Source organism: Archocentrus centrarchus, chromosome 15 (genome assembly GCF_007364275.1).
Source record: "Archocentrus centrarchus isolate MPI-CPG fArcCen1 chromosome 15, fArcCen1, whole genome shotgun sequence".
In the NCBI taxonomy this organism is placed as follows: Eukaryota; Metazoa; Chordata; class Actinopteri; order Cichliformes; family Cichlidae; genus Archocentrus; species Archocentrus centrarchus.
Window position 1 is genome coordinate 26,603,165 of NC_044360.1, and position 26,688 is coordinate 26,629,852.

The 26,688-nt window shown below is 41.0% G+C and overlaps 1 protein-coding gene across 4 annotated transcripts in view; it reads left to right on the forward strand.

Moving 5' to 3' along the window:
* cfap46 (cilia and flagella associated protein 46) overlaps positions 1-26,688 on the forward strand; it is a 71,861-nt gene that overhangs the window by 41,053 nt on the left and 4,120 nt on the right. For all 4 annotated transcript variants that reach the window (XM_030747415.1, XM_030747417.1, XM_030747418.1 and 1 more), the window contains 18 exons: positions 1,640-1,822; positions 4,078-4,216; positions 5,858-6,055; positions 11,110-11,298; positions 11,655-11,771; positions 13,814-13,993; positions 14,166-14,339; positions 15,425-15,522; positions 15,817-15,884; positions 17,359-17,537; positions 17,769-17,875; positions 18,161-18,231; positions 19,188-19,358; positions 23,533-23,612; positions 23,947-24,007; positions 24,135-24,167; positions 24,264-24,366; positions 24,489-24,601. In XM_030747415.1, the coding sequence (XP_030603275.1) occupies positions 1,640-1,822; positions 4,078-4,216; positions 5,858-6,055; positions 11,110-11,298; positions 11,655-11,771; positions 13,814-13,993; positions 14,166-14,339; positions 15,425-15,522; positions 15,817-15,884; positions 17,359-17,537; positions 17,769-17,875; positions 18,161-18,231; positions 19,188-19,358; positions 23,533-23,612; positions 23,947-24,007; positions 24,135-24,167; positions 24,264-24,366; positions 24,489-24,601 (2,264 nt within the window). The remainder of the gene's footprint in view (positions 1-1,639; positions 1,823-4,077; positions 4,217-5,857; positions 6,056-11,109; positions 11,299-11,654; positions 11,772-13,813; positions 13,994-14,165; positions 14,340-15,424; positions 15,523-15,816; positions 15,885-17,358; positions 17,538-17,768; positions 17,876-18,160; positions 18,232-19,187; positions 19,359-23,532; positions 23,613-23,946; positions 24,008-24,134; positions 24,168-24,263; positions 24,367-24,488; positions 24,602-26,688) is intronic.

Sequence of the window (26,688 nt, forward strand, 5' to 3'; positions counted from 1 at the left end):
AATCTGATTGAGCACATCTGGGACATCATGTCTCGCTCCATCTACCAACATCACATTGCACCACAGACTGTCCAGGAGTTGGCGGATGCTTTGGTCCAGGTCTGGGAGGAGATCCCTCAAGAGACCATCCGCCACCTCATCAGGAGCATGCCCAGGCATTGTAGGGAGGTCATACAGGCACGTGGAGGCCACACACAATACTGAGCCTCATTTTGACTTGTTTTAAGGACATTACATCAAAGTTGGATCAGCCTGTAGTGTGTTTTTCCACTTTCATTTTGTGTGTGACTCCAAATCCAGGCCTCCATTGGTTAATAAATTTGATTTCCATTGATGATTTTTGTGATTTTGTTGTCAGTACATTCAACTTTGTACAGAACAAAGTATTCAATGAGAATATTTCATTCATTCAGATCTAGGATGTGTTATTTGAGTGTTCCCTTTATTTTTTTGAGCGGTGTATTAATTTTTTTTTTTCTTGTTAAGATTTTTTTTTTTTAATTCTAAGCTTTTCTTTTCTGTTTAAATTTTAAATATAACCACAAAAAAGTAATATTTATGGAGCTTTGAGTAGTAAAAAATGCTTTGAGTGTACCATCCATTTACCATTTATAGATATATTTACAACACACCAGTGCTTTGTCCCAGACAACCAGTGCATTGTTTTAACCCCTTAACTGGCAGCAAATAAAATCACCTGAAACAACTACATAACACCCTCTGGTTATTATTGGCTCTGAACAACCCATTTCAAAGCCTATTAATCGGCTGCGTCTGGTCCGCGGGCCGAATGAAGTGCATTTATATGGCAGGCTAGACCCGCCCATTTTGACTGACACCTCATTCGGCCAATCATGTTAAGAAATGGGTTTCCCAGAGCCAATAATACTCAGAGGGCGTCACGTAGCTTTGTCAGGTGATTTGGTGCAGCCAGTTACATGATTGGCCGAATGACGTGTCAATAAAAATGGGAGGGTCTAGCCTGCCATATAAAAGGGACTACAAACGGCCCGTCACCGGGCCCTTGCCAGTTAAGGGGTTAAATCTAAGGTTTATTTAGTTGTATAATATGCTGTGATTTCAGATCTGTTAAGCTACACAATTTCAGGATGTTAAAATGTGGCTTCACTACAGACTTGTGCTTAAACTTTAAGAAATGGTAAATGGACTAGTTCTTATATAGCGCTTTTCTACTCAGATATGAGCACTCAAAGCGCTTTCACAACACGTTCACATTTACCCCATGCACACGCATTCATACAAGCACTTCCATGATTAATTAATTAAGCTAAGTGCTTTTAATTGTCTAACATTCACTCACATTCATACTCCGACGGAACAGTCGGAGGGCAACTTGGGGTTAAGTATCTTGCCCAAGGACACATTGGCACACAGCCTGCAGTAGCCAGGAATTGAACCACTGACCTTCCAATCAGTAGGTGACCTGCTCTACCTACTGAGCTACATGTACAGCCAATGAAGAATACTTTGCTTGTAGGCAACTTTTCTAGTTACTTTACATGATGTACATTCAGTGTAATTCATTTGAACATCTGTTACATCATATTATAAATGTTTAAACACATGACAAGACTCATAAAGTATTAATATCTACTCAGTGTGCTGTGTCATGTTTCAGAGGAGCCTTGGAATCTATGTGTTCCATTGGGAGTGGGGAACCTTTGGTGACACTCCACAGTGAGGCTTTCCAGAGGCTAATGGCTGCCTGTGACACACTCAGAGAGTGTGCCACTGGCTTCACTAAGCTCGGCTATAGACAACAGGCAGCAGAGGCACATGGAGAGTGTGCACAAGGTCTGAGGTTAGTCAACCAACAGTTACACCAGACCTAAATTGAACAGTATGTAGCCCCTTAACTGGCAAGGGCCCGGTGACGGGCCGTTTGTAGTCCCTTTTATATGGCAGGCTAGACCCTCCCATTTTTATTGACACGTCATTCGGCCAATCATGTAACTGGCTGCACCAAATCACCTGACAAAGCTACGTGACGCCCTCTGAGTATTATTGGCTCTGGGAAACCCATTTCTTAACATGATTGGCCGAATGAGGTGTCAGTCAAAATGGGCGGGTCTAGCCTGCCATATAAATGCACTTCATTCGGCCCGCGGACCAGACGCAGCCGATTAATAGGCTTTGAAATGGGTTGTTCAGAGCCAATAATAACCAGAGGGTGTTATGTAGTTGTTTCAGGTGATTTTATTTGCTGCCAGTTAAGGGGTTAAAAAATGGAATACTCCTGAAACATTACAGTAAATTAATTTAATAAATAATACTAAATTCAATTCAAGGAGACGTCCGTGGGTTCTAGACGTAAGTCATTGACTGTGAAGGATTTTGATCCAAGTATTAAAAACAGTATATTTAGCATTATGTTAGTTTGTCCAATTACTTTTGAGCATCTGAAAATGGGGGGCTGTGTATTAAAACTGCTGTAATCTTCTTGCTCCAGCCTCTGACGGGGACGGTCGCATTCTATCTCTCTCCCTGCCCTCCCTATCTTTCCTGCTTGCTGCTTGCTGTGAGAGCGTCTCTTGCACACTGTTCGAATAAGAATAAGATTGAGAGCAATATGGATTTGGCAAACTGGGCCTTCAAGACCATTGATCGAATTTTTTCCACTATGAGATCTGGGAAAGGGGAGCCTGCGTGTCCGAGTGGAACAGACCCGGTTGGATACGTCATCGACTCTTGGAGCTCGTGGAGACCTGTGTGCTTCTCGGCCCTCGAGGTGGAAGACGTGGAAGACGCTTACATATTTGGCTATCTGGTAGCGGTATCTTTTCTGTTTGGGCTTGGAGGATACCTGATTTACCGAGAAATCAAGAAAACCTGGACGGCAGTTCAACATCTGCAGAGGCTGCCGACCCAGGTGGATGGGCTGACCAGAATGGTACAGACTCAGACTCAAAGCCTGATGAACCTGAGCCGTAGACTTGGGGAGTAGCAGGTGAGAGGGGTTCAATCTGGAGATAAGGTACGGTTCTGCACAGTGAGGACGGTAACTAATGAATTTGGATTATTGGATTTATTGAATGGTTTCCCAGTGAGACTGAAGGCTGTTGAAAAAAACAAGCAGCCTGTTCCAAAACAACATCTGCATTATCAGAATTCGGCTCCCTAGCCGGCCTTGGCTGGTAATGATATCTCTCCAGAGCTATGCGTGACGGCCGCACTCCCCCTCAGCCCTCTCTGTGATTTGTGAAGCTGGATCTGGTGTACCAAGGCCGCTGATGAACTTCCATCACTATCAGCGAACTGTTTGGCTAGGAGCTGGCATCTGGGCTCCACAATGCCCCCACCCTCTCGTCTCCGTCTGCATCTCCTCCTGACCCTGACCCTACCCACCATACTGCTATCCCGGCTTTATATGTGCAATATGCTTTTTGCTGAGGTGTTTTTTGGAACCTCGTAAGGTGTTCTTTATGAACACAGTATGAGATGATTTTTTGAACCTAACTATCCCAATGTATCTCTTTCTGTCTCTCTGCTAAAGGTAGCGCCGTTGTGAAACGGTTGCATGACCTCAGACATCTGTCCCCCCTGTCTGTGTTATGTTTATGTTTGGATGGATGTTCTGTTAACTGCAATTTCCCCATTTGTGGGACTAATAAAGGCATTCTTGATTCTTAATTCCTAAAACATTTATGCAAACATTTTATAAAACCCATTAAAGCTGAAAATCTACACATAAACCATATAGTGATTATTTGATTTAAAATCCACTGTGGTGGTGTACAGAGGCAAAACAAAAATGATCTCTGTCCAGCAAATTATGGACCTAACTGTGGGTGCATTTTAGGTGCAATGTGATTTTAACCCAGTATACATTGTTGCGGATGCTTATTAGTAGTTCATATTTCTGTTGGAGAAAGCTTGCACCTGAATTTCTGCCTTACCTCTTATTTAAGAAGCCCTGCAGGAGCTGCAAGTGGCACCTCACATTACGGAGTGGGGGGATGTAGAGGACAGATTGGAAATGCGCCTACATGTTCTCTGTCTTTGTCTACCTTTTATCTTGTACATGTACCATTATCATTTTTTTTACTATTATTACAGGATCCTAGCCAGCCATACTACCGAGAGAGAGTTAAAACAGCGCTTCCTGCTTAATGGGCTCTCCCAGTTGCAGCTCGCTGTCACAGTGCAAGAACACGTGGTACTGAATGCTCAGAGTCTGCTCCCCCCACAGGAGGAGGTAAATACAGTGTGTGTTCCTTGAAAATTCTTTTGTCATTGTGATGATGTAATGAGGCTTTTCATCTCTCATATGTTCTTAGTACAGTAAAGAGAACACATACAGTTTCTAAGCTGTGATCGTACATTTGCTTGGCTGGAACAGTCAGAGCACAATAGCCAATCACTCTGGCTAAGATTGTTGGCTGAATAAGGATATGTGCAGATGGTGAAGTTTTTGATTCTATTTAGAGAAGCTCCGAGCCTGTTCTGACTGAGGAAGAAGGGATTTTACTTGGAACATCTGAGTTAAAGGCTCTGTTTGTGCTCTCTGATTGATAGAATCACAGTGAAGCTTCTACTATTATGTCACTGTCATATTCTGGGCTTCCTTGTTGTATGATATCTCAACTAAATATTAGTGTGTGTGCATATGTGTGTTAATAATTTGTTTATCTGCCTCCATTGTTTATTCTTTAACGCTACTTGAGTAGCTTTGTATGATTCACATGTCAAAATAATCCCTTTTTTTTTAAACCTTGTGCCTCGTGTAGCCCCTCACACACTCTCACACAGATCAGGTTCTGTGAGAAAATTCAGGGGCACAGATGGTTTGGCATAATACTGAATGCAGCTCTGATTTACATGGCGAAAGAATCACAAAAGACTGATCAATCCAACAATTCTCACACCTGCTGCAAATCCTTTCAGTTCCATTCAGTTGGGTTTTTGATTAAAACTTCAATAAATGTGGGTGCCAGGGTGGCTCAGCGGATGAGCAGGCGACCATATATGATGTGTGGCAGTGCAAACGGTGCATGTTCGCGGGTTGACCTGTCGCCATTTACTGCGTGTCTTCTCCCATCTCTCTCCTCCTGATTTCCTGTCACTCTACACTGCTTGCTGTCAAATAAAGCTGTAAAAGGCCATAATAAAAAAAGCTTCTATGAATGTTTGACTCAGCCAATGGAGGCTGAAAGCCCAACTGTAACACTGCGCTTTCAGCAGATGGCGCTGGTGCCCAATACAGGATGTGTTTTGACACCCAACACTGGAAACTTAGCACAAAAAGTAATTTGTGTTTGGTCGATTGTTTCTTTGTTCTCAGCAATAAATCTTATACTGTTGGAAAGCCTGTTTCTGTCCCCTTGAATGGTGCCATATTTGTTCAGAAAATGCATTATTCATCTTTATGATCTGGGCACACCTGTTCAGTCAGATGTTTTTAGATTCAGAGTGCTCCCCAAGTTTCTTGATATCCGCATCTCAGAATGTGATTTTTTTTTTTTTTTCTGTTGTGCCTGTGAACTCATCGACACAACCCAGTACTGTACCCACACAGACCACTTGAGAATATTGCTTTTCAATTGTCTTTTTAATGATTATAAAGAGAAGATATTACTTAAAGCTATTCATTCCTTCCTTAAGTCCTCTAGTTTATCCCATGCCTCATACACAACAACACGTATGTGCGGTGCCAGTTTAGTGTACAGGGTGAGCAGGTGCCCATGTGCCACCCGGCTAAGATGTAGTTGCCCTGAACTGAGGCCCTTTATGTTATGTGTATGTTACCATTTCCATTATAATTTGTTACCTGCACTCTTATTTTGTGTGTGATTTTTCAATTTTCTTTTTATGTTGGTGCTGTTTTTATCCCTGCCAGAGACATGGACTGTCACTGGCAGCCACACAGAGGTTGCTGCGCCTCCGGCTGGCCCTGGCTGAATTTTGTCTGTCCATGCTGGAGGAGCGCTGTGCCGAGGAGACACGGCAAGCTTTGGCCCGCCAGAAGAAGACCCCAGCTGAAATAGCACTGGAGGAGATTTCACGCTGCACACCTGAACCTAATTCTACAGAAGAGGTTAGACAGTGGACAAACACTGAGAAATGTGAGAGCTATTGTCAAACATGCCTAGTTTGATACAGTCTCGTCCTTTAACACCAGTTATTGTAATATCAGATGATCAGATTCTGCTAAAGCATGGATATTTTGCATTTTTTTAAACACAGCACTGCTTTTTACTGTAAATAAATCCTTTTAATACACTTTTCTTGTTTCAGTTTAGGTTTATAAAACATGTTTACACTCAGTTTATTTTTGATTAGTTTCTGTGTTAGTTTTAGTTTAACACTGTTAATCATTCAAGAATAAAAAAGGCACCTAACTCAAGGGATGAACCTGTGTTGAGTCTATACATAACAGACAACTTAGCAAAAAAAACCTATTTAGGGCCCGAGCACGAACTGTGCGAAGGCCCTATTGTAATTGCTTCGTTTATTATTATTTTTTTTTTTTTTTTTTTTTTTTTTTTTTTTTTATTATTATTATTATTCAGGCAAATGAATTGGCTTTTTGGGGGCTTTATCATATTCAAAAACTCATGAAACTTTGCACATGCGTCACACCTGGTGAAAATTTAAGTATTTTAATGGGCTCGGGCAAGGGCGCGCCCAAATGGCTCGCTAGCGCCCCCTAAACTGGAGCCCCACCGCTGTGTTTCACGTACATGAATGAAACTTCATACACATGTATATCATGTCCAGGCGCACAAAAAATCCTCTTGGAGCCATGCCCTAAACCCAACAGGAAGTCCGCCATTTTGAATTAATTATGCAAATTTGGCGATTTGCAGCCCTCACACTTTTTCTAATAACTCAGAGGTTTTAGACGTTATCATCTTCATATTTGGTTTGTCTAACCTACACCCCCAGGGGAATCTAAATCTCGAAAATGGTGAGTTTTTGCCAAGGGGGAGGGGTCCTTATGCCCCTTTGAACTTTGATCATTCGCCATGAAAATTTGATTGCCTCTCATTCATACCTACATGATCCAATGTGCATCAAACTTCTCCAGTAGGATGAGGGTGCCCCCCTGAACACATACATATGACAATATTTAATATCAGTCGCAGCGCCACCTAGTGGGAACAGGAAATGTCATATTTTACACTTGGAGGTCCAGCTCCAAGGTGGTTTAGCAGAACCATCTCAAATTTCACCTGGAAAGCCTTAAGAAGTTGGACTTACTGTGTTTTCAAAACTGTGACTTTTTGACAAAAGGGCGTGACCCTTATGGGACGGCAAAGTTCGATGATTCGCCATGAACACAAAAATGGCTGTAACTCTAAGCCAACTTGCCCAATCTGGCTCAAACTTCAGTGGTGTGATAAGCATGCTGCCCTGAACACATTCATATGCATAAAGTCCATAAACGTTAGAGCGCCGCCTAGTGGCAGCTCGGAATATCTTAAAATAGCATGTTTTTTGAGTAGCCCCGGAGCTACGTTTTATCTACATGTATGAAAATGTACAGGCTCATGTAACATACTAAGACGTACAAAAAAGTCTCTTGGACCCATACCCCAAACCCTACAGGAAGTCGGCCATCTTCAATTGAAGGTGTCAATTTTTGCGATTTCCACGCCTGCTATTTGAACGAACTCGTCCTAGGGCATTTCACCCACTGACACCAAATTGGCTCCAGATCATCTACACAAGTAGCCCATCAAATATTGTGGAAATCTTTAAAAAATATTAAACGGCCTTGTCACACCAGGCCATTAAATTTGGCCTTTGTTTTTCTCCCTCACCACCAAAATTGTTTGTGCACTTGTTCGCACATGCTTTGTCTGATCAGGCTGAAAATTTAATCACTCATGTACACACCCAGGCTGAATCCATAACTACAGATTCAAGACTGTAGGCGCAATAGCGCCCCCTACAGAAGCAAATGAAAATTTGTATGACCGTCCACAGAATTAGTTTTGCTCTGAAATACATGAAATATCTTTCACCATTCCTTACAAAATCCTCATCTATTTGATAAGCCTCCTGCCCTGAACACATTGATATGCATAAAGTCCATAAACGTTAGAGCGCCCCCTACTGGCAGCTTTAAATATCATAATATACCATGTTTTTTAGCTAGCCCCTGAGTTACATTTTATCTACAGCTCTGAAATTTTGCACACTCATGTAACATCCTAAGACATACAAAAAAGTCTCTTGGAGCCATACTCCAAACCCTACAGGAAGTCCAGCATCTTCAATTGAACGTGTCAATTTTTGCCATTTTCAGGCCTGCTATTTGAATGAACTCCTCCTAGGGCATTTCACCCAGTGAGACCAAATTGGCTCCACATCATCTAGACAAACAGCCCATCAAAAAAGTCAATCAGACCCATGCCCTATTTTGCATGCTGGAGCCGTGACCACACCCCCAAATATTCCATTGCGTCTATGCCGAGAGCAAAAGATACCTTTTCCTATAAAAGAATTCAACTTTCTAGAGACCCATCACGATCACAAAACCTCCGAGTGCGGCACGGGTCGACGAGCGCCACAGGTCGACGCGCGCGGAGTGCGAGGGCCCGATATCACCGCTTGCGGTTTTAATTTAAATTGTATCTTTAGGCACTTTGTTACTAGTAACCTGTTGAAAATACACATCATTTGTTCTCATTTCTGTAGCTGAATCTATGAAAAATGTCAACGATAACACAGTTTGACAGGCATAAAATAATATTTTTGCACTTAACCCTTCACCAGAGGGAATCACTTTGTTAGTGGTCATGAGCTTTGGGCAGTGACCGAAAGAACCAGATCACGGATACAAGCGGCAGAAATGAGCTTCCTCCAAAAGGGTGGCTGGGCTCTCCCTTAGAGATAGGGTGAGGAGAGCTGTCATTCAAGAGGGGCTTGGAGTAGGAGCTGCTGCTCCTCCACATCAAAAAAGCTAGATAAGGATGCCTCCTGGGTGCCTCTTGGGTGAGGTGTTCCGGGCGCATCCTACACGTTGTAGAGCTTATATCTGTCAGCTGGCCTGGGAACACCTCAGTGTTTCCCCAGGTAAGCTGGAGGACGTGCCTGGAGAGAAGGAGGTGCACCTGGTCTTTGAGTTGATCCATCTGCTGTTCACTGAAGCCTCATCAGAAATGGTTTCAGTGGAAGGGCGGCTGTCAAGAAGCCATTCTTAAGGAAGGTAAGCTGGGAGAAAAGGCTGAGGTATGCCAAATTCAACAACCGAACATCAGGTCTGATCAAGTGATGAATCCACATTTGACATTTTTGGTTCAAACTGTCATCGATATGTACAGAGGAGGTCAGGAGAGAGGTACAACAGTGAGTGTCTACAGCCATCTGTTAAAGTGGAGTGGAGGCTCTGTCATGTTTGGGGGCTGCATTTCAGCCAGTGCTGTTGGGGATCTTGTCAAAATTGATGGAATTTTGAACGCAGCAATTTGTCAGATTTTCATCCACCATGCAAAACCATCCGGAAAGCATCTGATTGGCAGCAACTTCAGTATGATAGTGATCTCAAAGACACTGACAGGGCAGAAAAAACACGCAGTGGAACGCTATCAGTCATGGATTGGCCTCCCCGCGACCTCAAGATTACTGAAGTAGTGTCCAGCAACATCTTGACAGAGAATAGAATAAAAGGCAGCCAACATCCAAAGAAGAGCTTTGAATTCAAGGCTTCGAGAAGCCTGGAGAACTATTTCTGAAGACTACTTAAAGAAATGACGAGAAAATTGCCTCAGAGAGTTCAGGTTGTGTTGAAGAATAAAGGTGGTTGCACCAAATATTGACTTTCAAGCTCATTAGGATTGCTCATGCTGCAGTATTTTTGCTTTATATACTTTATTTCCGTGCTTGTTCAGTAAATCACTTTACCTATTTCCCATTTTCCTAGCAAAATACAAAGGAATGAGGAGTTGCTCAAAATGTTTGCACAGTACTGTAGTTAAGCACACATGAGCTTATTTTTTAAACAGAAATACTCTTTTTGACTCTGAAATAAATTTTAAGCACTGCAATAAAATAAATAAATGAACTACATCAGATGCAAGCAGGCCATAATCCCATAAACCCTTAGTTATATTTGTCATGTTTTCCAATGTGCAATTAAGGTTTTGGACAATTAAATAAGTTCAAGATCCTTTTTTTTTTCCCCTACCAATTAGGTCAGAGGATTGTGCCGGTTAGCTGCCACTTGGGGGTGGTAACATGCAAAGTACTAAGAGCATCATCTGTGAGCACTGCTGAGAGCAAGTCCTCTGTGGGATCCCTTACTAGAATGCTGGGCGAGACATTTCTAGTAATGTATGTGCAAAAGATGTTTGAATAGCTGCCAACTTTCGTGGGCCGGCATAAACTTACTCCACTCTGCTTTATTATGATCCTCAGGTGTGCGAGAGCCTTATATCGCAGTTAATACTAACATGCATTGCTTCTGATTACATCCACATTTGCAAAGGCTGCTCTAAAGCTTTGCACTCTCTTGGTTATACTGCACTAGAATGTTATCCATTCTCAGTGCGCTGATTGACATTGAAAAGTCCAATAAGATGTCAGCAACTGCATCACCCAGAACTCTGAAGTGGAAATTGCTCATTTAATATTGATTACTGATTTACATTATGAGGCTGAGAAGGGCTCACAAAGCTATGAGCATGAAAAATGTTGTTGACCTTAGCCCTTCTATTGTTCTCATAGAGCAGACAGAATACTGTTATTTTCCAGTGAATGCAGATTCCCCATTCTTTGTCTCTGTCTCATTCTGTCTTGCCTGGAATCAGTTTATTTTTTGATGCATTTTATAACTAGAGTACTTCATGTTGCCCCCACACAGGCCAGTGCTGCCTCCTCTTAACAGCTTTTAGAAAATCTTTTCCCATGAAATGAGAAAAGCAGATCAAGTCAAATTTGATCAGCTAAAAACAGATCAAACCAGGGTTTGCATTTGCTTCCAAAGCTAATCTCTCTGCAGCCAGCTCCTAAACATCAATGAATGAAAGAATGCATCCAATCAAATTTAGAGTCTGTTTATCCAAATAGTTTGTCGATGCAAGTAAGTACTTTGTTTGTGATCCATCTCCTCTTCTGACCTTAATTTCCTTGTGTCTTGTCCAGGAATGGATGAGTGTGGGAATAACCTTGGGGCAGATTGCTCTAGGCCAGCTGGCTGCAGTCAGCGCTCGCTCCCTGGACAACGTGGAGAACAGAGCTCGCTTCCTGAACTTAATGGGAAAGTATATGAGACTGCTGGCTGTGCTGGAGGATCCCATTTATCTATATTCTCTGTGGGACACAAATAAGCAGGTGCATAACGCAAAAGTTCACCATGAGCTTTACAGGTAATGCATGTGTCTATATGCAGCCCTTTCAGCTGTGGAACTCAGGCTGACTGTAGAAACTTTATCATTGAAACTATTTCTCTAAATTAGTGGAAGTCAGAAATCACTTAGGCCTTTTTGGATGCAGGCCCAGGTACACACATACATGCACCGGTGCACAAATGACCCAACACAGGGTTATAAGCTTGTAGTGATTAGAGAGATGGATGTTCTTTTACATAATTCAAGACAGAAAAGCTTAAAACTTGAAGGTTTGTGATCATGATGGGATTTTATAGCAATCGTGATCGTGTTCCGTGATCTTGAAATAACTTTGTGCAGAAGGAAGCCTGGTCTGATCCTAAAGTTGTTTCCATGGCTGAGGAGGATTCAGAGAAAGATGGAAGATCAAGCAGAAAAAGGCTGCAAATGACCTCTGCCAAAAGTTCTGAGCTGCAGGTACATACCTTCTGACAAGTGACCTCTTCACTCCAGACTTGTCTCTAATCTGTGGACTTTATACTAAAGTTCTCCTCACTTCTTAAATCCCTCAGCGGGAAATCTCTGGGCATCCAGCATAGTTCTCATATTGAAAGGGAGCACAGAAAGGTCTCCTGTACACATCAAACTTGCAGAATATAAAGGGAGGATGTGTATTATTTATGTGGCAACATTTTGGAATGTTAAGTAAGATTCAGTTTTGACATGCATGTCTGCTTTGAGATTAATGATACTGGCACGAAATGTATTATTACTGAAATCCTGGTGCCATTTGAATTTGATCAGAATTAGATAATCACCTTCACAGACAGCTTTAATCAGTTTCTCTATTCTGCTGTTATCATTGGGGGACTTAAAAAAGATTGTTGCCAGACAAAATGACTTTTTTTAAACTAGCTTACAACTTTGTAAGCTTCTGTAGAAATATAGACTATAAAAATGTGAACTGTGCTTTGCCTGCTAAACTACTTCTCTGTTGGGGAGAGTAAGATGAGTTGTTTTGTTTTCATTTTTATACTTAAGTCGACCTGTAGTTAAGGGTATATGAGAATTATGCGCCTAACTAAAATCTGCAATTAAATATAAGGTCCATAGAAGTGATCATGTTGGTCTACTTGCCCAACACCGCAAGTCAGAGGCAAGTTGATCTAGCTTAAAGGGTAAGATGAGGCATCAGAAAAACTGGCTGCAAGCTGTTTATAAACCAGATTTGAAAGTGCATCCCTAAATGTTATAATTTTTAATTAAACCCCTTATAATGCTCATTTTATTGATGATCAAGAAATAACACAACAAATTTGTGTCCACTTATTAAAGATGAGCATGCATCAGCCATACTAAATAACTGTTTACCTGATAAACATCAAAACCAACATATTATAAATACATAAATATCTGTCAGTCACATGTGAGTGGATTATGCAAAAATGGCAGGGAAAACTATGATTTGGAAACACTAAAAAAAAATGTGGGAGCCTCGAGCTCATTTTGCCCCACAGGTAAATATATTTTTATGTGAAACTAATATTAACTGTGACATCAAGAAAAGTTTTAGCAGGCAGAAACACTGGAAGCATGGGATGAGCATGTCAGAGCTGGCGATTTGGAACAAGGTTAATCTAACATCAGCTGCACATTATTAACCGTTTGATGACATCACGTTGGAAGCTCGAGTTGTTTATGTGAGTCTCTGCTGCTGCTCTTTCCTTCACTGTGCTTACGTGTGTGGAGCTCCTCCACTCCTCCTATGCTCTGTGCTGCATTTGTCTCGGTGTAAAAGACACACATGGAGCAAAGTAGAGCAGACACAGATGAGGTACAGTGAAGTTTGCGTTACCTCAATTGACAACATGTTAAGTTCCGCTAACTTAAACACTGCAAGTCTAAAAATGCCTCCTAACAAATAGTATTCCTTTGGCAGTTTTGTTAAATTTTTAACAGCGAGCCCCTCAGCAGTTTGCAGTGTGCTCCGTGGGCCCCGTGTCTCTTCTTTGACCTGCTGGAACAGCATCCTCTCTGTATGACAGGACCTCTAGATTTACATATTAAGCCCTGGGTTTGCCTGTCTTGCCTAAAACACTCACACCATGTAGCAAGAGAACCTGTGAGTGGTGGGGCTCATGGATACGAAGCAATAGTGGAGGCGCAATGTAGGCAAGCAACAGAGTGGTGAGGGGGGCTAATTTGCATATTTGTAGAATCACAGTTGTGGAGCTCGATCTAAGCCATACTGGGTATGCAGGGGTAAGTATAAATTTTGGTTATGTTGGTTTTAAAAGCTATTTTTCAACAAGGAGTGATCATTAAGTGTGACAGCATGGGAAAGAGGAAGTGATGTAAAAAAGACAAGTAGCCAAACACCTGGGAAAGTAGGCAGATGAGTGATTACAGATCTTCCTAACTGAACTTACACCTAAGCTTCATTTTATCATATATGGTTGCAACTCTCTGATTGTCATGGGTGTGTGTGTTTGTCTTTATGTCTCGTTATTGTGCAACAGAAACGCCAGAAAGCTCAGCAACTGTTGGCGCAAGCCACCAAACCATTGGCTGAGGCCATCAACCTGTGTCTCCAACACAGTTTATCCCCCTCCATCTTGGCTGGTGCTTCTCTAAACATGTTGGAGTGTCATGGCCAATCTGACCCTGCAGTGGCAGGTCAACATCTTGCCCTGTTTCAGGTACAGCACTGCATTCTGTACTTCACTGTTAATTATGTAGCATCTGTAGAATCTATAAAATTATATGCAAAACATATTCCCATTGTATGTGTGCTCACATCATCTTTACTTACTTAAGATGTTCTTTAAGAACACTTCAGCACCTTCATCCATCCATCTGCTTTATTCCCAGAGCTGCTGCACTGTTGCTGTGATGGCTGAGGTCCTAAGTTCTGTCTGTGCTGACACCGGTGCATCCCAGCTCTCAGCTCTGCTCAGCATCCGCAGGAGTCTGCTCCTTTCTCACGAGGAGAGACCCAGCAGCATGATAAAGGGAGTGGAGGACTCCCTCAGCAGCCTGTCTAAGGTAGCAGGTCACCAAAGACTCATACTCATGATTTATGGATGCTGTCATACCCAGCTCAGTAAATTCCCTTGATGGTGGGCATAATATCAGTGCTGTTATGGCCTCTGTTCCAGTTGCACTGTAGAGCTCCAGAATCACACAGAGCAGCGAAGCTGTAAACAGTTTTTGGACTTAAAGGGTTTTATGTCAAACCAGCAAGTCCAGCGTACATCTTTGTAGAATTCCAAGCCTTCTGGGTGAAAACAGGAAAGAATCTGAATCATTGATATTAACAATAAAATGAAAGCAAAGTTAAACACCTGCTTTTAGCTTTGAAAAACTGCAGTTGAGACTTCCTAAACATGTGCATTGAAAAGCTGGTGACAGAGAGGCATGGACACAGTTATAAAAGAATATTTAAATTACTATTTAAGGAACAAGGAGAGTATTAAAATTAATACTTCAAGATTTACAAAAACTTACAGCAGTTTGTTTACTAGTCATTGCTGTGTTAGTTGATGACCAGAGTTGTTATTTCAGAATAACCTATCAACTTTCTTTAATTGCTGTTGTAGTTGCTTTTAGGAGGTTTGAGCCTTGTCCTTGTGCACAGAGATTTCTCCAGATATATTTTGATGATATTATTTAGCTAATGAGATATTCATAGTCTTTGCCATTTTATGTTGAGGGACATTGTTCTGAAATTGTTCTGTAGATGGACCTTTTACAGATTGGTGAACCTCTGTCCATCTTTACCTCTCCAAGATGCTCTTTTTATACCCATATACCCCTTCTTACACTCATTTGTTTCTAGTTATCCTAATTAGCTGTAAAATATGCCTTTAGCCGTTTCTTGTGTGTACCACTTTTCCAGCTTTTTGTTGAAGCTTTTGTGAGGCATGCTGCTGCTATCAAATTATAAATATTACTAATTGTTTTTCAAAATGTTGAACTATTTTTGGTATTCACATTTTACACAGTGTTACAGTTTTTTTGGAATTGAGGTTGTAAAATACAAAGGAGAATTTCACTGCTCCCCGACATGGTGTATCTTAGTAGGATCTTTTGTGTGAGAGAAACATACATTTTTGCTGTCTGATTTGCAGACCTTCAGCCACCTGACAGTCAACTCCAGCCACCTGAGCATCCTGGGAGAACTCCCACCCACACTGAAGATCTTTCTGCTTCAACACTCTGAAAATGGGTAATTTCTGTTTTGTCCTTTTCCGTTTTATTTCCTTGGTCTCTTTTGTTTGCTGGGCTGTAACTGTTGTCCCCTATCTCACTAGTGTTATAGTAACTGAGTGAATAATCACAGGTTGCAATGCACACTCAGTGCAGTCCTACCTGGAAGGAGCAGAATGAGCCTGCTGTGATTGTAGTAGCCAGAATAGAACAGATAGAATTCTATGTTGCTTGCAATTATGTTTTAAGCAGAGGTGATGTATAACATATTTAATCGGTTAGAAAGGATTTCCCTTTTTGTAATTTTTTGTAGGTCCGAACTTTACGGCGCTCTCTATGAGGCAACCAAAGCTCAAAAGGGAAAGACAACACAAGTTACAGGTGTGTTACATTTTTAAACTCATGCTTTTGAAGACAGATCTCTAGGTAAATACAAGAACACATGACATGGCACACTGTGTCCTTATTTATTTAACAAAAACTAAACCAAAATGCAGAAGCACCGTGTGAAAAACTAATATATCAACAATGCTTCCATATGAATTAAGACGATGACTAGCAGCCAGGTACTGCTAATCAGATGCTCTGGATTAATTGATCATCAACACATGTGACCACCTCTGGAAAAGCAGAAGTTTTGTTAATTTGTTGGTCTCGAGAATTCAGGTGTGTGTTAACAAAGCCAAGGAGGAAAGACATAGAAAAGCACTTTGAAATCCATCATTCTGCAGTGAGTGATGATTTGGGCTTGTGGTGCAGCCACAGGACCTGGGCACTTTGCAGTCATCAAGCCAACCATGAACTCCTCTGTATACCAAAGTATTCTAGAGTCCAATGTGAGCCCATCAGTCTGACAGCTAAAGTCTGGCCCACATTAGGTCATGCAACAGAGCAATGATCCCAAGCACAGCAGCAAATCTACAACAGAATGGCTGAAACAGAGAGCTGTGCATAAAAGGATGTCTGCAAACCTCAATGCACTGAAGCAACGTTGTAAAGAGCAATGTGAGAGACGGAGAAAGTCAGAAAACAATGACTTTGAGTTATTGCTGCTAAAGGTGTTTCTACAAGCTAGTAAATCATTTGGTGAGCTTAGTTTTTTGCACACTGCTTCTGTATTTTGCTTTAATTTTTATTAAATAATCAATGGTATGGTGTAATATGTCATGTCTTGTTCATCTGAGGTTAAGTTTACCTAACTTTGGGAGCTGCTTTAAAAACCAGGTGATATTTTATTTTGTCCTGATACATAAAAACTTAGAGTTGAAGACGGTTTGCTTTGTTTTTCAGAACCCTCTTATGTATTTTTATATTGCACCTGATTTGTTTCATAACCCTGGGGAATATAGTCTTCATCTCACATACATGTCATTGTTGTTGGCATTTATACATAGCAAGATGAATTTAGTATTCCCACGTAACATTTATCTGAAAGGCAAACGAAAAGTTCAGATTTAATGAGAACGAGGAGTGAGGATAAAATCAAGAAATGGGGGGGGGGGGGGGGGGGGGGGGTCCTCTCTTTGACCTCCTTGCTAATGGCCTGGCATGAAACACCAGCTTTCATAAGTCATTACATGATATTAACATACAGGTTTACTTGTTCACATGACCTTTCGTGGGACTAGTCTGACATAAGAAGCTGTAGGAGAAGTGCAAAGGGCTGGATGCACTGCCTGAGAATGTGGACAAATTCATTAAACAGCAAACGGTGAGGAAAGAACAAGACGGAGCAGATCAAAAGAGCAGGAGGAGGAGGGTGCTGGAGATGCTCACAGGGACCAATTAAAAAGCCAGTATGTACTCAGTATCTGTGAGTATGCATGTCTGATTGTGTGTCATCCTGTGGTTTCAGGTAGCTTGACCTGCACTAGGGTGGCCAAGGTTTCAGTCTGCCCGCAGGCTCTGGTGGCACTGAGGGAACAGACTGGGGCTTTTTGCCAGGAGACAAGACTTGCTCTCCTCAATAAAGACTCATGGCACGGCGCTGAGGACGGGCTGGAGGCCTCTGAGGAACATCTGGTTTTCCCCCATGTCTGTCCTGTTAAGACCACTACTTGCCTTTGACTCTATTACTTGATAAATACACTCACTCCACTGCAGTTATTCCTACATCAGGTCTATTTCTTGTTTATTGGGGAAACTTTTACTTTAAAGCAATGTCTAGCTGAAAGAAGAGTACGTTTGAAATTTATCAGTGACCTGAAACACTTCACACTGTATAACAGCTACTAAAGCTACCTCTGCTTTCTCTGCCCTATACAGAAATCTGCAGGAGAAGAAGAGTTAGCAGGTCGCTTCAGAGAACTTGTAAAAGATATGGAAGACTATTTAAATCCACTTCTCACACAGTTTGACTTCTCTTGCTTAAGGTGAACATGTCAGATGCTCTGTTTTATTTTTATATTTTTATTTTATTCTTTACAATTAGTTGACAAATTCCATTTAGCTTTCTTCGGCCAGTGGAAGAGATTTCGTGGCTTCTTTAATGTTTAGAACTCTGCATTTATAAAAGGAGCTATTGAATGGTATGGTTTGAATGATGGACAATTCAAGTCGTCTGTACAGTTTATGCCCTCATTTATATACACAAGAGATCTTTCTCATCTCAGGTTCATAGTGCAGTCGTGCTGATCCTCACCTGTCTTCATCTTCAGGTCAAATGCTGTGTCACTGCCAGTACCTGAAGCGGAGAAAACCAAAGAGAAAGAAGAGAAAGGGAGCTCAGGTAAAGGTACAGTGAGTTAGGTGTGATAACCCAAGGTTATTATGGTTATTTTTGCAATAAATCAGGCTCATAAAAAGCATTGAACTGTACAAAAGCCAGGGTGAATGGGTTTCAGGTCCCTTTAGTCATGTCATTCTGAGAATTCTCAGAACATGACATCATTTTCATCTCCTCTGCACATTCAGAGGATGCAAAGTGACTGCCTAAAAAAATCCACAGTTTAAGCCCACTATGAAGAAAGGCTTGCTAGCCAGCCTGCACATGAGCCTGTGCAAATAGGAAATTGCTTGAGTAGTCAAAGCCAGTGCTTACAAAGCAAAGTGTGCTGTGTGTTGAAGGCATTTCATACTTGGGACAATGGGGTATTGTTTAGACCAACAATAGTACCTTAGTATAGTTTTGGTGTTGATGTGTATTTCCATCGCCAGTCTGGACTTAAATTTCATTTAAATCAGTATTAAAAAGGTGTTAAATTTGACTTACACTCAAGAACACTCTGGAATAGCGGTTCATATGGTGCATAAAGTCTGCTGTGACTTTTAGCTCGGCTGTTTTGAAGAAAAGGTCGAGGTATTGTTGTAGCCTTGGCGTCAGCGTCGTCAGCTTTTCCACAAAAACTTTAACGTTGGCCATAACTCGTGAACGATGTGACCGAGGATGTTCAAATTCAAACCATAGCTGCATCTACAAAAAATCTCAGACGACTTTGAATCTTGGCAACCTTGAAATCAAGCTAAAGGTCAGAGGTCAAGTTTTCTGAACATCTTGTAAATGTGATAACTCAAACAATCTCACCACCCCCCAGTTTTCTTTTCAAACACATTTGGTACTGCTCATGTGGTTAATGACTGATATTGTCTGTACAGTTGGGAGTATACTGCTGTATGACATTTATACTGTCATGAGATATGTGATGCATGTGAAAATCATTGTATTTTTATGTGTATGATATACAGTTAAAATGCCAACTGATCCAGGGGAATATGTGGTGGTACTGGCAGACAGGAATTTGCTGGAGCTGCCTCTGGAATCTCTGTCCATCCTGCAAGAAGAAGGCCTGAGCTCTGTGACACGAGACTTTTCCCTTCAGCTTTTTTACAGTCGCCTGAAGAAGGAAGAACAAAAAGGTACAAAATTTGCACATGTATATATTTCAAAATATGTGTAAACACCATCTAAAGATTCCTAGCCTTTCCTAAGAACCTACGACTTTAAGACCACTAGCCAACTGATGTAAAAAAAAATATATATATATATATATATATATATATATATATATATATATATATATATATATATATATATATATATATATATATATATATATATATATATAATATATATGACATTTATACAGTACAGCTAAGCATATTTATTATACTCCAGCTTTTCAATGTGACATAAGTTTGGCATTGGTAAGTAATGAGTATGAGCTGAAAAATATTCATTTTAAGTGACCACACTGTAGCTCCCAGGCCTTTCTATGATACCCAGGCCCACCCATGCATCACCGAAGGTTGGGAGAAAAAAGGTATACGATTGGATGTTTGCCTCACATCACATAATTCCTCATTATCTGAGTGAAAAATGGCTTACATTTTACAGAAGTATCTTGACATCAGGATGTAGACTGCAAGCAGCCATCCATAGAAATGAAATTTGTTCAGGGGAGAAAGGTCGTTTCACATCCTGCTGTCATGCAGAACTTTATGAAGACACCTGTGAACGCCACAGCATGTTTTTTTTTTTCAAAGTGATGTCCATTAACTGTGTCTGCTGTTAGTAATCAGCAGACACAGTTAATGGTCCAGGGGCAGGCGGTGTCCAAAGGTGGTGTCCAAATCATACTCAGCATATCATTCTTTAAATAATTGGTACAAAGAGGGCTGAGTTGAAGGGCAGAAGAAAGGAACACCCTTAACCAAAGCTTTTCTTTCACTCTTTGTAAATGTATCAGCTTTGATCTTGTTTGAAATAAATCACTCGAGATAGCTGCAAAGCTGTAAGGCAATTACAAGGAAACAGGGACAGTAAAATCACATTGTATTTTTATTTTTAGTACAGTAAAAAAAGAAAGGCCCATTCCACTTGTTTCTTTATCTTTTCTTTTGTTTATTTTTTCATTTTGGCAATGGTGTTTCAGGCCTCGGGGGAATCGTGCATTTTATATGTTGGAAAGGAATAGGTGGATAGAAAGGGTGTAGAAAGAGCATTGGATGGGATCCTGCAGACATCTGTACCTTTTTAAAGGTTGAATCATTTGCATCACTTGAGTCAATGTTCAAAGGTTACTGTTAAACTACTGCTCGTGTATGTGTATGCGTGTGTGTCCCTTGACACTTGTATTGCCACAGGAGGGAAAATATTACAACAAGCTTTTCTGAATCAAATACATGGGTGATGATCAGACCACAGAAACAGTGCTTGGGGGCTTTTTTTTGTTTTTTTCCACAAGACCATCATTACCATAATTTTGACCTCTATAGTTTGCCATTGTGTCAAGAAGATTTATTGCCTGAAACCACTTTTGAAAGGGCTATTTGTTATTCTGTGCAGTGCTTCACATGAAGTACACGCAGGACAAATTAGCACAAACTATAAAAAGATTGGCCTCAGGGGGAAAACACTTGCTTTCGCATGCATGTCTGTTCTTACTGCCTCAAATTCTGCTGTGTCTGTGTTACTGAGTAATAATCATAGTGTGATTTAAACTGTGCAGATTTCCAAATGGACCTTCTACGAAAAAAGCATGGTGACAAGCTGTTTTAAATATTAGCATGAATATTTAATCCCAAAAAGTTTTAATTGATATGATTGACCACGGGAGCCACAGCAAACTGTGGTGGGTGGTCTAGATTAAAGTAGAACATACTGATTTCATGTAGTCGATGATGCTGTGTGATCTTTAAAGAGCCGCAGTTTAAAACACATGTAGTCAAGATGTTAACAGGACACTGTTAATGCCTTTTTATTAAATAATACCAAAATTACCAATTTAAGTAAGTTTCATTTATCCAGACCCAATTCACAACAGCAGCTTTCTTAAACCAATTTATATTGTAAGCCTGTTACAGACGAAGCAGAGGACTCGAATGCAGACCGGGTTCAGACAACGGAGACAGTTTTAAACATTGATTGAAAACACAAGAGCAAAATAACTTAGTGGAGGTAGAGTCTGAGTCACGGGCAGAAGGGGAACTCACTGACAAACAGGAAAAGGAGGTCAGTGCATTTACACGACCAGACAGTGTCCGAAATGACAGGGAGCTAGAGGAGACGAGAATATTTCCAGCTTACTTGAATGGCTCACGAATCCCACGTGGGGGAGAGCATGCTGATTTGTGTGGAACAGTGAGAGGTAACCAGGAGGGCAGGCAGGTGAGATCTAGTGAATAGTGGTACAGAGGGTCCTGCCCAGCTGAAGCATTATCCATGAAGACCGTGGAAGGAAGTGATCCGGTTGCTGGATCCTGAGGTTGAGTGGCTGAGAACTGGGAAACAAGCCCGCTGCTCCTTAAGTACAGCTGGTGAAGATCTGATGGAGAGCAGTTGCGCCAGCTGTAAGGAAACAACCCAGACTCCACCTTGGGAGGTGGAAATTCCCAGTGCCACTCAATCTATTACAGTGGAAGAAAGCAAGAAACCAGCAAACAGCATGATCATAACAAAGCCACACTGTTTGAGAGTGAACTCCAATGATCAGATAGTCGCCTACGAGCAGGCATTTGGTGATGATGGGAAGGAAGAACTTCCTTAGAACAGGACAGGACCTCTTGCAGAACCACACTAAGGGAGGGGCAGCCATCTACTATGAATGCTTGGTGGGGTGAGAGAAAGGAGACAAGTGTAGAGACAACAGACAACAAGGCTAAGACAGGACAACATGGAAACATAACAGTAGTGAAAAGAGGTGAGTGTTGAGGGAATCCTCAGTGCATCATGGAAGTCCTCCAATAGACGGAGCCTGTAGCAGCATATCAAAGGGAGGGTTCAGGGTCACCTGATCCAGCCCTAACTACAAGCTTTATCAAATAGAAAAGTTTGAAGCCTAATTTTAAAAGACAGAGGGCATTCATTTTCACAATCCAAACTGGGAGCTGATTTCACAGGAGAGGCGTCCGATAGCTGATAGCTCTGCCTCCCATTCTACTTTCAGAAACTCTAGGAACCATAAATCTGCAGTCCAAGAACAAAGTGCTTATGGGAATGATACGATATTATGAGGTGTTTAAGATACAATGGAGTCTGATTACTCAGGACCGTGCATGTGAAAAGAAGGATTTTAGATCCTGGCTTTCATGGGGAGCCAGTGACGACAAGCTAACATGGGAGAACTCTGATCTCTCTGTGTTAGTACTCTTGCTTTAGCGTTTTGGCTGAGTTGAAGGCTTTTCATGGAGCTTTAATCTGATAATAAGGGATTACAGTAGTCCAGCCTAGAAGTAACAAGTGCATGAATTAGTTTTGTCCAGAGACACAATGTTTCTACATTTGGTAATAATGAACTGATGTTCAAGTTAAAGGGCATATCCTGAGAAAAATCAAACACAGTATTACTGTTGGCCAAGATAATGCAGCCCAAGGTAAGTACGTGGTGAGACATTGTTTTTCTGAGGTCACTGGGAACAAATGTGATTACTTTATGCAAAGAACATGTGATTTTAATTACATGTCTGAATACATACTGGGCTGCGACATTTGTTGACAGGGCTGCTAGGTTATTAAAATGTGTATCAATGTGTTTGTGGGTGGTTTAACTATCTGAGGCGTGTTACTGTATTACAGTTGGAAACGTAAACTACTATAAAGAGAAATCTTTCTTATTCTGTGTTTGTTAGGTCACACAAGATTTTGTTTTCTATAAAATGAAAGTTTGGGGTCTACTAATTTAATATGTTGCATTCAGGTTCATTGCAGCATTTGAACAGATTTCACTTCGGATCTAAGTATTGGACCGATGGACTAACAGATGGAGGCTTCTCCTACAAACCTGCTGCTGCTGCCGGCCTGACACGAAATTCAAAAGAATACCAGAAATAAACTTGAAGATTGCTACCTTATTTTGTCTAAAACATCAATTTTGAATGATTGCATTTAGATTGATAATACATGCTAATAGTGCTTTTATATTCAGAGGGTGATGCGCGTTGCAGCGAGAAGGAAACTTTTAGTTCTTCTGTCAGCAATAAGTGCCGATGACTTTGCCAAGAAAGTTTTTATTCCCCATTTACCGATTCAAAATCTGTGTAATCTGCCCTGCAGACAACTATATGTATTAATTCTGCTTCCTGTTTGTGCCAGTTGAAAGCGACAACAAAAAGGAGACCAAGGGTGGCAGGGGAACTAAAGCGAGGGGAGATCAAAGCCAAGCCATCAAAGCGGTGAGTTCAGTAAATTAATCTGGGCCTGCCAGATACAGAAAGCAATATCACTTTTACCTGCTGTCAGCACTGGCAATTATTTAAGTTGCTCCCCGCCTCTCTTTTAAGTGTGGTTTTTCAATCAATTACATAATGTTTTCATAAAGATCCTATTTCAAGCTTCTGGGCATTGATCCCCTGTCGTACATCACTTCTGTTTTTTTTTTTTTTTTTCATGAAACCCTTTTTTTCTACTTCTGTTTCCTCAGTCTTAAAGTACACTTGCATGTTCAACTTTGTATACATCACATCTGTAGCTGCCATGAGCTGTAAAACCCAAAATTTGTTTCCCCAGGTACCTGCCAATCATGTGCTGCCTTCTAACACCTTCCCATTGGACACACGTAACTTCAAATGTATCTTTTTCTTTTTGAGGATGTCCTTTTAGAATCACTTTTGTTAAATATAAGTATTTAACTTTACGTATACGACTGGATATTTAATTCAGGTCCTGGAATCATTTCCTTAACGTGCCTTTAAAAGATCTTGTTGACCCTTACAATAAAGGCCACTTTGGTAAGTAATTTGAACTGGTAATATTATATGCAAAGACATCCACCTGTCCATTGTGAGGTAGCTACAGGGCTTAATAATGTACACTATATGACACAGGACGGACTAGTCTGAGCATGAAGATGAAGGAGATTTTGGAAACCCACAGCCAGCATTTAACCCATCTGTGGGAGGGCTTCATGGGCAGCAAACAAACACCCAGGTCTGAATCTTAGAGTAGAGCAAATCAAAGCAATACAGCATTTGTTTTTCTCCCTTGGCTTTGAGCATACTGTATCTATTACATCATTTCTACTGTGCTAACTCGTCTTCATGTTTGTTAAGCCTGTCGGAGATGGAGCAGATGTTGTGCAGATGCAGTGCCTTTCTTTACCTGGGGGTGGAACACTTCACGGCAAACGTTCCACCCGCCAAACTCGCAGCCCTCAGTTTGTCTGGTACGTTTACGCTCTAACACCACATTTGAACTCCTTTGATTGTAGTGCTTTTATAGGCATGTAAAGACAATGCATTTACTGCTGACATTTCACACTTTAAATCACTCCCAGTATCTTCATCACTTTGATATGGCTACTACTGCATTTGAGCATTAAAAAAATATTCAAGACTGCAATGAGTAGAATGACTCAGAACTGAAGAGAAACATACCTGGGGAGAGAGGTAATAAGGCACAGTTGACGAGGTTGGGAAACGAGAAGGAGCAAAGGAGGGAAGCAAACCCTCCTTTGCTCCTTCTCGTTAGAGACTAACCTTCAAAATAAGAAAGAATTAAACTGAAAGAAGAACGAAGAAAAACCCACACAAACACATTTTGGCAGGGTTTTCCAGCTACACTATTGTGTGTGGCTGGGGCCATAAAAACAAATAGAAATTTGTGATGCATTTCCTTCAGATTTCCAGCAGAGGTCAGTCCAAAGCAAATACTGTCCAAGCATGCGCGCATGTGTGTGTGTGTGCCTGCAGTACATTCAGACAAACCTCAAATGAAGGGCTGGGTTAAAATTGAGAGTTTAGAATTATAATTTGGTGTTTTTAATTGCGTTATGTTACTGTTTCTGTTTCCTGTGGCACACTACAGAAATTAGATATTTGAGATTAATGTGAAACAGGTGGCCCAGAATTTTGGTGGGGGAGCACTTACAGTCATGTGAAAAAGAAATTTTCCAGAGCTCAGACAAATTGCAAAAGAAATCCAAGAACTACATCTCAGACTTTAGCATGTTAAATGTTAAAGTTCATGACAGCACAGTTAGAAAGAATGGGATGTTTGGCCATAATGCGCAGCGCTATGCTGAGTGAAAACTTAACACACCATATCTCTGTTAGATCAAAGTCCACCTTTAACAAAGAACAGTCCACACAGAGAAACAGGAAGACGCAGACGGGGGAAACACACAGCACATGGAAGAGGAGCAGACTCAGCAACATATGGGGAACTCCTACAACAAGATTACAGCAGAAAACAAGGATCAGAACCAGACAGTGACGGTGACAGTCATATGTCCTCATAGGTCTTGAGTTTTAGATGGGAACTCGGGGTGAAAAATAAGAGGCGAAATACTGTAATGAATGAATGTATGATTAATATTTGCAGCAGCTTTGTAGATTATGTAAGCAGTAAATGGAGCAGTGGGCTTAATCTCTTTAAACACATCGATGTTTCATTCCCCGAGTGGGTATATATAGTAATATCCTTGTGCTGCAGTGAGAAATCAATGAGGTTTTACTAGCTAACACTTGGCATAACATTTCCTCAACTTCACCGAGTGCCTGTAAAAATAAAGTAACAGCAAAAACCTAATGAGGATTAATGATTTTGAATTTAATACTGGATCATACTCACTGAGAAGGCTGTTGTTAATTGATTAACAGTGCAATGATGTCTTGTAGAAATAAATTTAACAAGGTTTGTTTACAATTTGCTCTTGTGAAGCTGAACATGTGGAAAAAGGGTGGTGTAATGCTAGGAACCAAGTTTTTCTGATTCTTTCGTTTTAGCGCCCACCTCTTCTTTTTTTTTTAACAACCATCTATAAACATCTGGGCACTGAGGAGAGCAGCTGCTGGACTTTTGGGAGAGGAATGCTGTCCCAGTCTTTTTTTGCTTCATGATGCTCCAAATGTTTTCAGTTGGTGAAAGGTCTGGACTGCAGGCAGGCCAGTTCAGCAGCCAGACTTTCAGCTGCCGTATGCAGTTTAGAAATATTCTTCTGAAATTTGTAGACACAGTTTTTCTGCAGACTGGTGAACTTAAGTCAACATAATTAGCTGCATGTTCATCGTACATGTTCCTCTAGCTGTTTATTGGTGCATTTACATTTCTAGCCTTTTGTTGACTCTCCCCACAGTTTTAGAGATGTTTTGCTGTCATCAAATTCAGAATGCCCCAATAATTTTCATGAAATTTCAAAATGTCTTAGTTTAAATATTTGATATGTGTTCTATGTTCTGTTGTGAGTGGAATATGGGTTTATGAGATTTGTGAATCATTGTGGTAACCTGAGTTGTGTTTAGAATGCTGTCT